This window comes from Cyphomyrmex costatus, unplaced genomic scaffold (genome assembly GCF_001594065.2).
Source record: "Cyphomyrmex costatus isolate MS0001 unplaced genomic scaffold, Ccosl1.0 scaffold214, whole genome shotgun sequence".
NCBI classification, from domain to species: Eukaryota; Metazoa; Arthropoda; class Insecta; order Hymenoptera; family Formicidae; genus Cyphomyrmex; species Cyphomyrmex costatus.
The window spans coordinates 1,170,172-1,185,309 of record NW_017276192.1 but is presented as its reverse complement, the minus strand read 5'-3'; the positions used below and the strand labels follow the sequence as shown (position 1 = coordinate 1,185,309).

At 34.7% G+C, this 15,138-nt stretch overlaps 1 protein-coding gene and 1 long non-coding RNA gene across 7 annotated transcripts; one reads left to right on the top strand and one right to left on the bottom strand.

The window, feature by feature from the left end:
* The first annotated feature begins 1,301 nt into the window (after positions 1 to 1,301).
* On the top strand, positions 1,302 to 11,601 carry LOC108773554 (carbohydrate sulfotransferase 5). Of its 2 annotated transcripts, XM_018539394.1 has the most exons (8): positions 1,302 to 1,991; positions 5,969 to 6,112; positions 7,069 to 7,125; positions 8,052 to 8,185; positions 8,264 to 8,499; positions 8,603 to 8,801; positions 8,904 to 9,083; positions 9,268 to 11,601. In XM_018539394.1, the coding sequence occupies exons 2-8, from the start codon at positions 5,993 to 5,995 to the stop codon at positions 9,587 to 9,589; spliced, it is 1,248 nt and encodes a 415-aa protein (XP_018394896.1). In that variant the 5' UTR covers positions 1,302 to 1,991; positions 5,969 to 5,992; the 3' UTR covers positions 9,590 to 11,601. The 2 variants fall into 2 exon arrangements, with proteins under 2 accessions (XP_018394896.1, XP_018394897.1); XM_018539395.1 differs by lacking the exon at positions 7,069 to 7,125.
* Positions 11,602 to 11,708: 107 nt separating this feature from the next.
* On the bottom strand, positions 11,709 to 14,500 carry LOC108773579 (uncharacterized). 5 transcript variants are annotated; one of them, XR_001940701.1, is made up of 9 exons: positions 14,449 to 14,500; positions 14,032 to 14,143; positions 13,372 to 13,430; positions 13,078 to 13,128; positions 12,730 to 12,845; positions 12,454 to 12,543; positions 12,275 to 12,371; positions 12,020 to 12,076; positions 11,709 to 11,729 (listed from the first exon to the last, which is right to left on the bottom strand). It is a non-coding gene; the product is annotated as an uncharacterized LOC108773579 (long non-coding RNA). The 5 variants fall into 5 exon arrangements; XR_001940698.1 differs by having other exon boundaries at positions 12,275 to 12,543; positions 13,074 to 13,128; XR_001940697.1 differs by having other exon boundaries at positions 12,275 to 12,543.
* Between the last annotated feature and the right edge of the window lie 638 nt (positions 14,501 to 15,138).

Here is a 15,138-nt window from a genome sequence, read left to right as displayed (position 1 = left end):
CCTGCCGTCGAGAAAGCAGCGACCAGCAGCCACCAGCAGCGACTGGCAACGACGAACGCGATGAACGAGGAGACTGATGTCCTTCAGTCAGACGAAAGTGGCAGAAGTGGCTACGATTCGCACGTCACGTCCGTCGGTCGAGGAGACAGAAAAAGAGAGAGGGAGACAGAGCGTTGGGAGGAAAGGGTTATGCGCGCGCGCGCGCGCACGCTGCGAGAGCAACTTCCTCGCGATAACGAACGCGCCGCTCGAATGTCAGCATCCGACTGACACGACGTAGGGGGACGTAAGAGGGGCAAAGCCAGGCAAAGCCGGCAACGCACTGTAGGAGTACTACTGTACCACCCGGCGCCACTAACGCCACGCGACGGCAACGGAGTGTACATACTTTACTGTTGCTATTACCGACGCAATATGATTGACTAGCTATATATTTTTCGCTAAAAAAAAGATACACGTAAAAAAAAATTAATTAATGCCCCAAAGCTGAATCTGTAGTGCTTGAATAATTTCATATATATCCAGAGTTGTAAAAGATAATATCTTTTTTTTTTTTTAAGAACAAAGGTATATATTACTTTTTTTAAAAACACGTTTTTCATCCTTCATATGTATTTGAAATAGTATTATAAAAAGACTTGTTTAAACATGTTAAAAACATCGATCAAGCACACTAATAGCGTTTTCTCTTGGCTGCACCAGGGTAGGGTGATTGCACCAGTTCATCTTTTTTCCTTTTCCCTTCTCCTGGAGAGAAAGATGAACTAGTGCAAAAGTTCAGCAATAAAGAACAGACTTACTGTCTGAGTGTTGCACTGGTGCAGCCAAGAGAAAATGCTATAATTCTGATATCCAATTCCCCCGCTCCATTGTATGCCAAATTTAATTTTCATTCTTCGAATTAAATTGGCTTATTGTATACGGCATCGATTTTAATTATTGTTAAAAAGATATCTTTATCGTTTAGGGCTTTATTTCCTATTTGTTGTATATTCACATTACGGTTTTAAAAGATTTTTTGTTTGAAAAAATTTACAAAAATAAATTATATGTCAAATATCGAAATATAATTGATGTTAGTGCTAATAAGATCTTTGTTCTCACCGTCTACGTCAGTCTACGAAATATGCGAGAAACCATGATATTATATCGAATCTGGAAAAAGAGTTCTTTATATCTTCTGAATTGTGAGTAAAAAAAACTATGTAGTACATATATATTTATTTATCTTACGATAATTATCGATGCTTGGAAAGGAGCATCATTGATTGTATGTATATATTATTTTTACAAATGCGCTTCATACATGTATAAATCTTTCAGAATATTAATCAAAATAAGGAAAAAACACCGTCTAATATACATCAGCTGGAATTAATTAATTCTTTGGCAGTGCGCTTTTGCTTTCAGAAACGAATGAAAACATTCGGCTTCGGAAGGTTCGTAGCAAGCATTGTGTTTGCACTTTAGCTCTTCACTTTCTTTCTCTTCAATGATCGAATATATCATTATATTTGAAGTAGAAAAATTTTTCGAGCAACACGAACAGACTGTTGAAACAGGAAGAGTGTAGGGAGTGCAGTGTCGAACTTGGGACCCTCGTTTAGTACTGTTTGTTTAGTACATGTTCTGTGCTGCTACACTCTACAGCGGACTGAGCGAACTCTGCATTGCTCTGCAGACTGCGTGAGATTGCGCACCACGGCGCACCACGGCGCACTATTGGCGACTACTGGTACAAGCCGCAATACGGGCTCTGCCGTTCGTTTACTCTCGACGCGTCCGGCCCGACCGCGTCCTCGTTAGTAAGCCACGAGCGTCGTTGGCCGACGCGATGAACGTCGTCGTCACTCTCCACCGGCAGCGCGTTATCCACCGCGTCCTCGAGGCGGCCCGCGGCTCATCGCTGCGACTCCCGTTGTCACTCCAGCGTCGTGATTGAATTGAACTGGCCGAATGTACGGCAGCGAGTGCACGAGCACGATTCCGAGGTGAGAGAGAGAGAGAGAGAGAATTTCATTAGACATTTGGCGTGATTTGGCGAACTAAGGTGATTAAAAACGTAAAGGCCTCCTTTTCCACCTCCTCTGCAGTGCAGTCTGCCTGCCACCGATCCTCACAAATTCTCTCGTGGCCGACGCTTATCTCGTCGCGCGTATACTTAATTATCGAGTGTCCGCCGCCGCGCCGCGCCGCGCCGCACTCCGTCCGCATTCGACCGCGAGTGGTCGCGCCTAGTCACTGCGTCGACATAATTCAATATCATTTTTCTCACCATCGTGTCGCGTTCCCGGAACACGCGAGCGGAACGCGCTGCACGTGCGATCTCATTCCGTAAAGTCGTAAACAAGCCGGTCGTATCCCCATTCGAGCGATCGGAAAGTGAAGTTTGTAGTGGAGCTTCGAATGCTTCGAATTATCGACATGCAAATTCTTCTCATGTTCGCGAAACGTTTTAAATCCATTCTGCGTTTGCGTAAACGTATCGCGGAAAGAACGATTTTTGCTCAAGTATTTAAAATTTTACCTGGCTAAGATAAAGATAAATGCATCAGTCAGTCAGTTAATGAATATGCGGCATCATCTAATTATTGGAAGAAATAACAAAAATGTGTAAACTATTGAATTTTTATTAACACAAAAAATTTATTTCGAGTTCTATTAATGACTTAATATTTAACGAATTTCATCGTTTCGTCCAATAATTGGGTTTTGGTCACACTAATTATCTATACTGATATTGCTGGTATGTTTACCTTACAAATCTGAAAATGATTTTGTTGCACTATCTAAATCTAAATAATTACGTAAAAAAATCAAACGTAACCAGCGATATATAGTATATACTGGAGAAAGTTATTTTCAAATCTATATCTAGCTAAATGTAGTACAGGATTGGAACAAAAAGTTTTTTTTCATCATTCTTTTGCCGATGTTTTCAATAATAATTAATAATATAATACAATTTATTTTGGAAATTTTGATTTCGAGATTTGGAAACCATCAAATATTTTTTATTGTTGAAAGAGCAATTTAACATAGCAATGTTAATTAACATTGTCAAGTGCTGACACTACGTCTACATTTAATTGTTAAGTTGCGGTTATAGTATTCCAACACAACATAGGTATGATGTACAAATATTAAACTTCTTTACAAATAATTGTAATTTTCCAGAAAATTTGGCAAAAAAATTTCTCTGTCTTTTTTGTGGCAACCCTATTGTAAGAATTGACCGACCACAGAGTTAAATATTTCAACTGTGATTCATCAATTCTTACAACCATTTAACGGCTATGCTTACGCAATTTTAGGATGGATTTAAAAAATAACTGGACGTTAAACATACATATGTTTGACTACATATGTTTAATCGCGAATTCTGTCACTTGATCACTGCACATTAATAGCTGCGTTATATCGAGTGCCTAATGCAGTTGCATAATATATGTGTAATCAACTTCACCGCGACAATGAAATAATACATATACTCTGTTAAATAATATGATGATGTCATTATCGGATGTTTTATCGTTTTAAATATTCATATGCCTTTACTTTGCTAATTTTATATATAGCAGCTTTTACTAACTTGCTATAAAATTCGATGATACTCGATCAAAAAATGATTTATTAAGTAAATATTTGTTTACTATTAAGTAAATATGTGTGTGTGTAGTTAATATTACATTCTCAAACAAATATTTATTAACATTTTTTCAAAGTGGGCCAAATTTTGTATTCTTCATTTCATGCTAATTTCGCAAAAAATATCGTTTTTTCTTTTTCGATTTCGCTATTATGTCACGGCGCGGTAACATGTGACGACCATCGCGGTGAAAAAACGGCATTTTCCCGCTAGCACAAGCAACAACGAGTGATGGCGAGACCTCATCTAGCGGATCATATTTCGCGGAAGGTGAGACGAATCGACTCCCGTTTCTGTGCCGCCCGTCGATTTAATTCCGATCGATCGTTTCGTCGCGCTCGTGTCTTATCGCGCCCCCGTTTATCGCCGTAGAAAAGAAAGAAAATATTGTCGCAAGGTTATTCCCTGTAGTTATTTTATTTAATTAGACACACTGCCAATTCTTATCGCGATTACACGAAGAAATTTTTAATAAAAAGAGGGACTCAAACTTTCGTGACCGAGTTTTCATTTAATCACGGTATAATTAATCGTATAACGTTTAATTACTACGAATTGTTTTGCGCTTTGGACATTCGGTGAAAAATTGAACAATCATTTTTTTTCCTCTTCTCGTGTCGCCCTTTGAAGTTTGAAGTTTCATTGTTGTTTGTGAATAATCAAGATTCATTCGCCGAAATGTCATTCATTGTGTAAATTATCGAGTGAATTTACGAAATTCAATCACGCTGTTTTTACAATATCTTATTTCAATAAAGAACGTATATTCAGGGTGCAACTAAAAAAAACGCGTGTATGGAGCATACCATGAAATACAGGATAAGAATCCAAGTAGAAAAGTCTTGAGTCATTTATTGATTTGAGCTTTCAATTCGTTGTTATACGATGTTAAAGTTAGCGAATTAACGCCCGGGTAATGGAGACGTAGCAAAAGACTGAGTGGAGCTGACGAATTCGCGACGGTAACCAGCGAAAGTAAATATCAATTTTCTCTCTCTCTCTCTCTCTCTCTCTCTACATCTCTTGTTTGAAGAAATGTTAAAGATCAAAAAACTTGTTATAATTTTAATGAAATAAATAACCGATTAGTTCATTCTAAATCGATAATTTATTACGAAAACACCAAATCATTAATTTTAGTTTTGCACTCTTTTGGATCTTTAACATTTCTTTAAACAAGATGTAGAGAGAGGGAAGGGGAGAGAGGAGAGAGAGAAATTGATAATTACATCAATAAATAAATAAATATCGTCGTTCTCCTGTCGCGAATTTGTCAGCTCCGCCTTGCTACGTCCCTGTTTTCCTTCTATACCCGAGCGCTAATTCGCTAACTTTAACATCGTATAACAACGAACTGAAAGCTCAGATCAAAAAATGATTTTTCTACTTGGATTCTTGTCCTGTATTTCATGGTATGCTCCATATACGTTTTTTTAGTTACACCCTGATCAATAATATATGAGCTATTTAACTCTCTCTGTGATTCAACCGGGGGGGCTCGAGAACACCCACACGAATTTTCAATTTTAAATTATTTTACTTCAAATTCGGACATGTACGAAAAATGAAAAGGTAACACATCATTCGTATTCTTGAATATTGAGAAGAATATGCCACATGTTTTTCAGATTTTTCTAGAGTTCAAAAATTCTTTAAAAAAATATATAATCAGTCACCAGTGACCCGATTGGATTAGAAAAATAATGAGAAAACCGTCAACCACGGATGGTTAAGGAGAATAAAGAAGTTAACAATTTGTATTTAATAATTATCGTGTTAAAAAATTAACCCTTATAGTATATTCGATTGGATTCGTATTCTGCAGGACATTTCTTTTCTACGAAGAACTAGGAGCTTCAAGTAATTAGTTAGAATATTTATATACACACTTAATAATTTTTATGTATTTGTTAAAGTGATAAAAATTAATCCCGGACACGAATGACCTATCGTGTGTGTACCAATAATATTAAATTAATAAAAAAATATACGCGTATTATTTTATGTTATTGATCTTTTAACATGAGTAAATGTATTGTTAACTTTTAAACACATACAATAAACGCATTGTCAACTATTTTTATTCTTAATACTATCTCGTATATTATTAACCGTTATTTTCCTTATTTGCGTTTACATATATCGCGCTTGAGTAACAGTTATTTATAAGTAATTGTTATCTTGATACAATATTTATAAATAAATGTTTTTTCAATAAAATGTCTTGTCGGCACTTTTACAATTGCGATCATCGTGTTTCCCGCCCCGCGGGAACATTTTGTGCGCCAATCTGCATAAATGATCTTTTGTCTTTTCAAGTTGCTGCGCTTTCTAGGATTAAGGATGTCGAAGCGGCTGAGTTTCTATTGTCTGGTAGCCCTGGCGTCCGTCTGCATCTTCTTCCTAGCGTTTAACCAGCGCTACAGCAGCTACCTTGAGCATCGACTGCAACCGGTGATATCGGTCAGTACAAATTCGGAGGTGGGGATTGCTCTAAATTGAGTCACGCCAAACACGCTCTTTCTGACGGTAAAAGTCTAACTTTTGCACCTAACTCTCTCTCTCTCTCTCTTCTCTTTATTCATTTCTTTTGAACATTAAACGTGAAGCGACGCACGAGGAACCGACTTCTCTTTCTCCCTATTTCCATTCCCTTTCCCTTTCATGCATCGTTTTGCGATCATTTATGAAATAAACTTGTTTTGTTTTTTCAGCTAAATTTTCTTTCCTACCGTTTGTTTTTTCTCCTTTTTCTCCAACGTGAAGAGAGATAAGAGAAAAGTTGAACCGTGTTGCAAGCTGTACTACTGTTCAGCTAAAAAAAAATTAAACTAATATCAGAGGAACAACTGTCGTTTCGAAACATTTTGTAAATTTTGATATTTTCTATCAAAGACGTCAATTTATTGGAAATCAGATCGACGATTGTAAGTTCATGGCTTGTTGTAATTCATCTTCTTTATAATAGCTGATAATTCGTGTGAAATTTGATATCAAAAGAAACACCTGTAATATGATTAATTATCGAAACCAGGGTATCAATCATGTAACTTTTTCGCTAGGACGGAAATGCATTTATGTATACACTCATACATATAAAAAATTTTCACCTTTACGTTCTAGAGAAAAAGTTACATGATCGAAACCCAGCATGTTTGCGCGTAGACTAATACTTTTTATCATTTACTTTCACTTTTTACTATATACGATAGATTCACAATATATGAGTAATCTCGTAGATCGCACTTGCATCCTTTGGAATCATAACACGCTACCTAGAGAAAGAGGGAGAAAGATCATTTTATCTTATATCACAATTATTCCATTAGCGATATATTCGTGTACCTATACACGACGCGATGCGAGACGCACAATAGAAACGCTAAAACGTCGATGCTTTTTTTTCTTCCTCGATATAGGATGTTGAGATAAGGCCGCGGACCACCAAAATCCAAGAGCCGGTAACGGTGAGCCAGGTATGCACGTATCAATCTGAATGCGTAAATGCTACCACTTGTTATTGATGACTGTTTGCTGATAGAGCGCCTTATCTTATCGTAATATTGTTTCGGCAAGCTTAGCGAAAAGCATAGCGTATAACTAGCCACGACTCCTGTGTCCTTACAGATATAACATCTTTTTTCTATTTCCAATTGTTTTTCTATGTTATTAATTCTAATGTGTATATAATATGTAAAACATATATTTTTATTAATTATCTCTTAAAACGTATGTATTTATATTTTAAGAATATTATTAACGACGTTGCTTTTAACAGATAAACGTAAATAAAATAGGATAAGCAAAAGAAGTAATTTACATTTTCAATAAAGTAAATTAATTCGCGTTTTAATTTAAAACTTTATATCTTCCTTCATTGCATGATGCCGCATACTACGATTTGAATTATATTCTTGTTACTTTGTGATGCATCTGTTTATTGTATGTATTTTTACTTGTGTTAGCTTTTTACAAACGCATTTTCTTTATTTCTGGATTATGAATTTAAATGTCTACATTGCTTGTTTATGAAATATAAACGATATTTATCATTTTTATTACATTTTATGGTTTATTCCTTTTTAATAATAATAAAAAAAAAAAAAAACATTAAGATATACTGTTTTATTATGAAATAAACTAATACTCATATAATTCGTACAACTTTTGAATTTGTCTTTGTAAAACTAATAGTGTTAAATTTTAAACGGCCTGCTGTAGAAATTTGCTTTTATGTGATTAAATTTTAAAATGTGAATTTGTTTCTGTTTAGGATATATGATCGCATACCTGTTACGAAGATATAATAACTTTTAATACTGCAATTATGTAATGTTGCTAACAAATAGCACGAGTAGTAATAACTTTTTATTTAGTAATTAGCCCTAATCTGTTTTTTTAGGCGTACATTACGGGATTCGCGGACAATGCTACGATCACTGAAATTCAGGAGGTGGTTGACCAACAAAGAAAAACGATTAAAAGAGAAATGGAAAATTATGAATATCCAAATGGAAAATATGGAATAAATGTGAGGTAAATTACACGCACCAGAGTTTTTTTTTTTTTTTTTTTTTTCGAAAATTGAAACGTTTAACCATTACCCATACATAGCAAACTTGAAGATCTAGTGATGGAGAAGGGTGGTAGACCCATGAGAAGCATAATTCTGACGAGTTGGAGAAGTGGTAGCACGTTCCTTGGTGATGTGGTGAACGCGCATCCGGCCAATTTTTACCATTACGAACCGCTGCTCGACTATGGAATCGTGCAAATCCGAGGATCGCCACTTGCCGAAGAATCTTTAACAAGGATACTCTCTCTGCTGAATTGTGAATACAAGGAGCTCGGTATATACATATATATATATATAATAATTTTACACACTTTAAATTTTTATTCGCTTGAAGGCGCTCGTTAAATGATTGCATACAATCGTAATTATCGTAATAGATCGCTACCTGGATTATGGGAAGACTCATCCTTGGGTATTTAATCACAATACGCATTTATGGCGACAATGCCAAGCGCATAAACGCATTTGCTGGGATTCGCGTTTCGTCTCCAAGTTTTGCCGACTCTTTCCATTCCAATCGATGAAGCTTGTGCGATTGAGGTTGCATGCGGTAGAGAGTCTTTTGGCCGAAGAAGAGTAAGAATAATTATATGACAGTTATGAGAAGACATTTTTTAGATTTTATTTGAACATTATATTCTTTTGTACCATAAAAATATGTGTTCATTTGTATTGCAGTCTAGGTGTACGATTAGTTCTACTCATTCGTGATCCGAGAGGCATTCTGCAATCCAGAAAACATAGGGAATGGTGTCCTGCTAAACCAGATTGTTCTGATCCTGCTTTGGTCTGCGCGGACATGGTATCGGACTTCAGCTCGGCGGTAGAACTGTCGAAAAGATACCCCCATTCTTTCAGGTATAGCACTGCATGACTACCTATTATTACAAAAAATTTTTCCAAACCGTATGTTTAACATTAACAAAAATTTATTCCGCATGCGATTTTCAAACGAGATTATTATTAAAATTCATTACCTACTTTACTAGTGATAATTTTATTGATACGAGAAACTCAAGTTCAATCTTTATGTGATAAACAGAGTAGTACGTTACGAGGACCTATCTGTGGATCCCTACAAGCACGTGCAGGAGCTTTACAATTTTTACGGTTTGAACTTTCACATAAACGTGAAGAAATTCCTGGACACGCATACGAAGAATGATGTAGGCGGTGTATCAAGTACTTTTCGGAATTCCAAGGTCGCGCCATTTCACTGGAGGACCGACTTAGACTTCGAAGAGGTTCGCGAAATACAAAGAGTATGCGCTACCGCTATGCGATTGTGGGGATATGTGATGGCCTTAAATTCCACTCACCAAAAAGACTTCGATCCTATCACAAATTACCGGCTCCAGTTATGACAACTGGCAGACGACATGCTCAATGTAGATATGATGTATAGTATATCGGTATAACGAACGGCAGCGGTCAGAAATGTCGTAGTTCATATAGATATTCTGCGAAAGATGCTAGCGGTCACTCAGGAAGATAGCCATGTATGTAAGGAATGAATGTCGATTCATTTGAAAGAAAAATTTAGGAATTTAGCTTTGCAATGATAAGGTTTATAGAGACAACAGGTTTCTACTTCTTTGAAGGGACGGAAACAAGATACGTTCGTAATTTTATATTGTAACATGATCTAAATCACAGGGTGTTAGAGTAAAATCCTGAGAGCTTGACATAAATTATGTCTAACCATATCGATGCGAACGCAGATGCATTCAAAACATTTCTAAATATTATGAATATTTTAGGAGAGAGAAAGGGTCTTTGTGTCTAATGAATCAATATATTCATTAATATTACTTGTAATTGTAGATAGTTTGTAAAGAGAGATTTATAATGGTCATTACACCGTATCTTTTTACATCTTCAAGAAGTACTCCACTATAAGAAAATGAAATTTTTATATCGATTACGGAACACACAAAGTGCACTCACTTCTTCTTGGATTCATACAAAGTTATTGTTAAAAACAAGACGACCAAATTTAATTTTTTAACTTACTGATCAATAGCTACGTTCAGCAAAGAAAGCGACTATGCAACTGTAAAATTTGTTTAATGAGATCGATCTTGCTTTTAGTTCCTCATTAGAGATCTAAATATATAAATCATATTAAAGAATCTCATATAAAATATATAATTATGTTAAAGAATCTCACAACAGTTGCAAAGCTGCGTTTTCTACTAATGCAGCCATTGACACACGACAGTACTACATTATGAACGTAAAAATACATTCATAGTATGGAAGAATATTTATATCTAATAAGGAATGTATCATGTTTGAAAAGAATTCAGCTATAAATTGTGAACGAAAATTGAATCTCGTAACGTTAGAATATCGTATCTTATAATATCATCAACAGTGTTGGGAATTTATTTCTGCGCCGTCTGATGGAAAATTTCTACCAATGTTCAATGTGTATGTGTACGGAGAGAGAAGTACGAATGCAATATCAATTAGCTCGCTCATTCTATGGAACACTTGATCTTATCTTTTGTTCATGTGGTGATCACAACATTTGAGAAAACAATCACAGGCGGTGTCAAGGACGAGAGCACGAGTTTCCATTCTACCGGCCTTCGATGCGGCAGGCGACGAATTATTGCAGAAGTACATAGACTCGACCAACTTACTCACAAGCGCGTGTGATTTTTATAATGTACGATATGTACGACGTAGTCGTAATGGCACTGCACACTTTAGATACAAGATAGAGGTATTACCGTGAGCTGTTCGTTGACGATTTAGAATAAGAATACTTTTTTGAATCTTTACACGCTACATATATATTGATTATCTGGAGCAGCCTAACTGGCTGACACACCCTCTGTTATGTATTATAGTATATTTACGTTATATATTATATATAATTTAGAGATTGTATTCCTCGCGTCCTTGTGTTATGCACCGAGCGCTAAATTATTATCAGCTCTCTGTGATCGATCAGACCTTACCACGCGTTCACTTAAAGTAGGATCGATTTTAATAAGCGTATATCACACGTATTAAATATTATACATAAGAATTTGGATAATTTGGGAAACGAGATATTACGATCCGGTTCCCTTTTGTTTTATTTGGAGGACAGTTTTATTCGCCAAAATCTTGATCCTAATTATTATTTACATCGTTGCAATATCTCGCATTAAACGAAAATTAACGAAGTAAATGTAATGTTTCTCACATCGTACATACATACGGATGAGATAGCATTGCGTACGACATTGACGAGTCATCGACGCGATTGCTAATACAAATTTGCAATATCTTGGTGCAATCTCACGCCATTAACACTATTTCTCGTGGAATAGGTATCTAGTCCAAGAGGAACGCGTATTTCTTTGCATTTTGTACCTTAGATGTAAAGGTTCTCCAATAAAAATCATATTTCTATGGAATATATTTGCTATTTATTTTTTGTTTATCATACACCTGCGATCGATATATATATATATATATTTTTTTTTCTTTTACCTTCATTTCCTTTTCCTAAAATGTAAAACAAAACTTTTCAAGTAACAAAATATATATTACACAACTAATTTATTCCATTCATACATTTCAGTAATGTTTTTAATTATCACTACACATCATAGCGTATATTTGTAAAAAGCATCATTAAAAGAAAAATAACAAATGTTATGAATGTTTCTTGACAAGTTTTAGATTGTTTTTTTGCATTGCAATAATTTATATCTCTTTTGATTTCATATCACAAATATTAATTTAAAAAACTTAAAAATGTTACATAAATTAAATTAATGTTAACGATTTATTACCTATATGTTTAATATCCTCTTAAAGTACTAACAGGTAAACCTCATTTGATAGCGCATCTGCAACACAAAAAAATAGTAATCTTAGAATTATAAAAAAAAGGAGAATTCTTTCTTTTTCTATCAATAAGATCAGCGAGGGCAAGAACCAATCATAGAAAATACTCAGAATAGCGTAAAATTAACATCATACTTTATATTTTACAATATCTCTAATGTATAATTTATGTAATATTCAATATTTTCTTTAATATTTACTTTCAAATAGCTTTGATATGTCACTCCGTGTAAAAACTTGTAAATAGTGGATTCCAGGTTCTGTAACTTGATAATCAAAGAGGAACTTCAGCGTTATCTGCAATATATTTATACATAATAACCTCATTTTTCTTTTTCTTTATCGCTAATATAACTTTTTAGTTCTGGTGATACTTCACTGTTGCTACTACTACATACAGTAGTCTCTTCCACTACAGTATCTATATGGATCACAGACGTGATTACATTGTTACCGCATATTAATCAGTCTAAAATTAAAACATGAAATATTCTTTATGAAGAAAATATTTTTACAAAAAAATCAAAATTATAACATTTTGATATCAGATTAAAAGTTTAACAGCAAGAGATTCTCAGACATATGCTTGTCAAATTCTACAATCATCATACAATTAGAAAAATGTATTAAATATCAAGAGACACACAATTCTTACTTTATAAAAAATATCATTTTGATGTACAATTTATTATTGCAATTATGCTAAGCATAATGAATATTGACATCTTTAAATTCTTTATTACAGACTCTCCCTTACATAATTTTCACATTCTGAAAAAAAAAAAAAAAATTATTTCTGTTAGTTTTGACAGTTATTCACTTTAATTGCGTTATCGGTAATACATATTAATATACATCAGGAAATCATTTTATCACCACGTTTTTACGTAAGACAGGGATAACTATTCATTCATCATGTCTTAATTATTTAGAAAATAAAACTAACTTATGTAATACAACGTTGTTTCCTATTAAATTATTAAGAAATTTCAGACTTACATACTTCTTACTGGAGAATCCATAGACGTTGGTTCAAGTTTCCTCAAATGAATATCTAAAATAAAATATATTGTTATAACATATATATGTATCTTTTTTAAATTTTCTTTTAACATTAACATTTGTCAGAAACAACATTTTCGTCACATGCATTCAGATTGACTGTAGGCGGTTTTGCATTATATTCTCATCATGCGTGTATGGTTAATTATAATATTAGCAAAAATTATTATATAAATATGTATTGCAAGACAATATATATACTTTTTAAATTTAAGTTATAACATTGATAACTTACATAAACATTTGATTCGAAGAGAAAATTTGTAACAGGTTGCTATCTGCTCTTCCATCTTTCTACATAAATGAGATACATGTATATATTAGAATAGATTCTCTCTATAATATATCAGTGAAAAAATAAAATGCAAACAATTTTATCAGTCAACTGAATCAGTCATAGTTCTCAGACTGGGGCAGTAATTATTCATCATATAATTTATTCGTATTGATATTCACAGTTGGCTCTTATATTTAATAAGTAGTATTATAATAGCTACTTCTAGTTACTCTAATAAGTAGTTTGAAGTAAGTAGCGAGTATGGTAGGAGCATGTGGAAGAACTTAACACGAACACACCTATAAAAGCACATGGTAATTTTCTGTTTAGATTTGATTTTTTTGTTGAAACTTTACTGTGTTAAGAATCTTTCAATATTGTGTGTTCATAATAATTAAAAGTTTTATATTCTGTTTCATGAAATAATCTCTTTGCAATTATCATGATTCATAAACAATGAAAAAGTTTTACATCGAGCAACATTCTCAAATGCAATTTCGAGATTGTCCATCTGCAGATGATCGGAATGATCCAAAATGCAACTCAAACGAGAATGTGTGTGGCGAAACAAGAATGAAAATCCGTTTTATTCGAACATAAGAGAAACAAAATACTCACTAAAATTTGTAATTGTGATGATAAGCACAAGCTAGTGGCTCTGTTCTTCATATGAGAGAAAGACAGAGAGAGAGAGAGAGAGAAAGAGGAAGGCAGCTTTACAAATCCAGCACTAAAAGAGAAACGGTAAAATAAAATCGCGATGGTGTTAAAAGTATGCGGCGATACGACGCCATGGGAACCGATATGATCAGAGAAACGTAAGATTTATAATCAAGAGGCAATCATACGAACGAGACAAAAATGTTCATCACGTTGGGACGAAACGAAACGTATTCGCAAGCTCTGCGCTAAATATAATTAAAAAATACAACCAAAATTATTAAATTCAGAAAAAATTGTGCGCAGGAAACCTATCGCGAGATGCCTAGGCGAAGTGTATACGCAGATGACGATAGATTTCGAAAACAATCTTACCTTTTCACGGTGAACTAGGACGTGCAAAAACACCATGCTCTTCGAGAGATCCAACCGCAAAATGAACGAAAGTAATTACATTTGATCGAGAGAAGCTTCTAGCGCTTCTGCGCATACTCCAGAAACCGTTATGACGGATTTGTATGAGGGTGCTGTCCCATGATACGGAAATTACACCGGAACGGAACAGTGAGACCAATCACAATCGCAGAAAGGAAAGTAGAGTAATGATTGCAGAGATCTGATTGGTCTCACTGTTCCGTTCCGGTGTAATTTCCGTATCATGGGACTCCAGTCTGAGCAAAAGCAAAGCTTTTATTGGATGTCGCCCATCGCATCCAGTATGAACTAGGGTCAAAGTCAAAGTCTCGCTACAAATGCTCCGAAGCGTTTGATTGACCAATTAGAAAAAAGAATTTTACAAATTGACCAATCAAGAAACGCTTCAAAGCATTTGTAGCATCGTGTTGACCGTACCCTAGGCAATACAAATTTTCGAGAACCGTGGAAGTGCGTTACAGTGCGTCACCTCACAAAAGATTTTTAACCAATAATAACATTTTGCTGCCGCAGCGTGCTGCACATGAAATATCAGCTTTAAGTATGTATGTACATACATACATGATTATTTCACGAATTTTACGGTACCGCCGCACCGCCGAGTATCAATTGAGTACCTATAATAGAGTA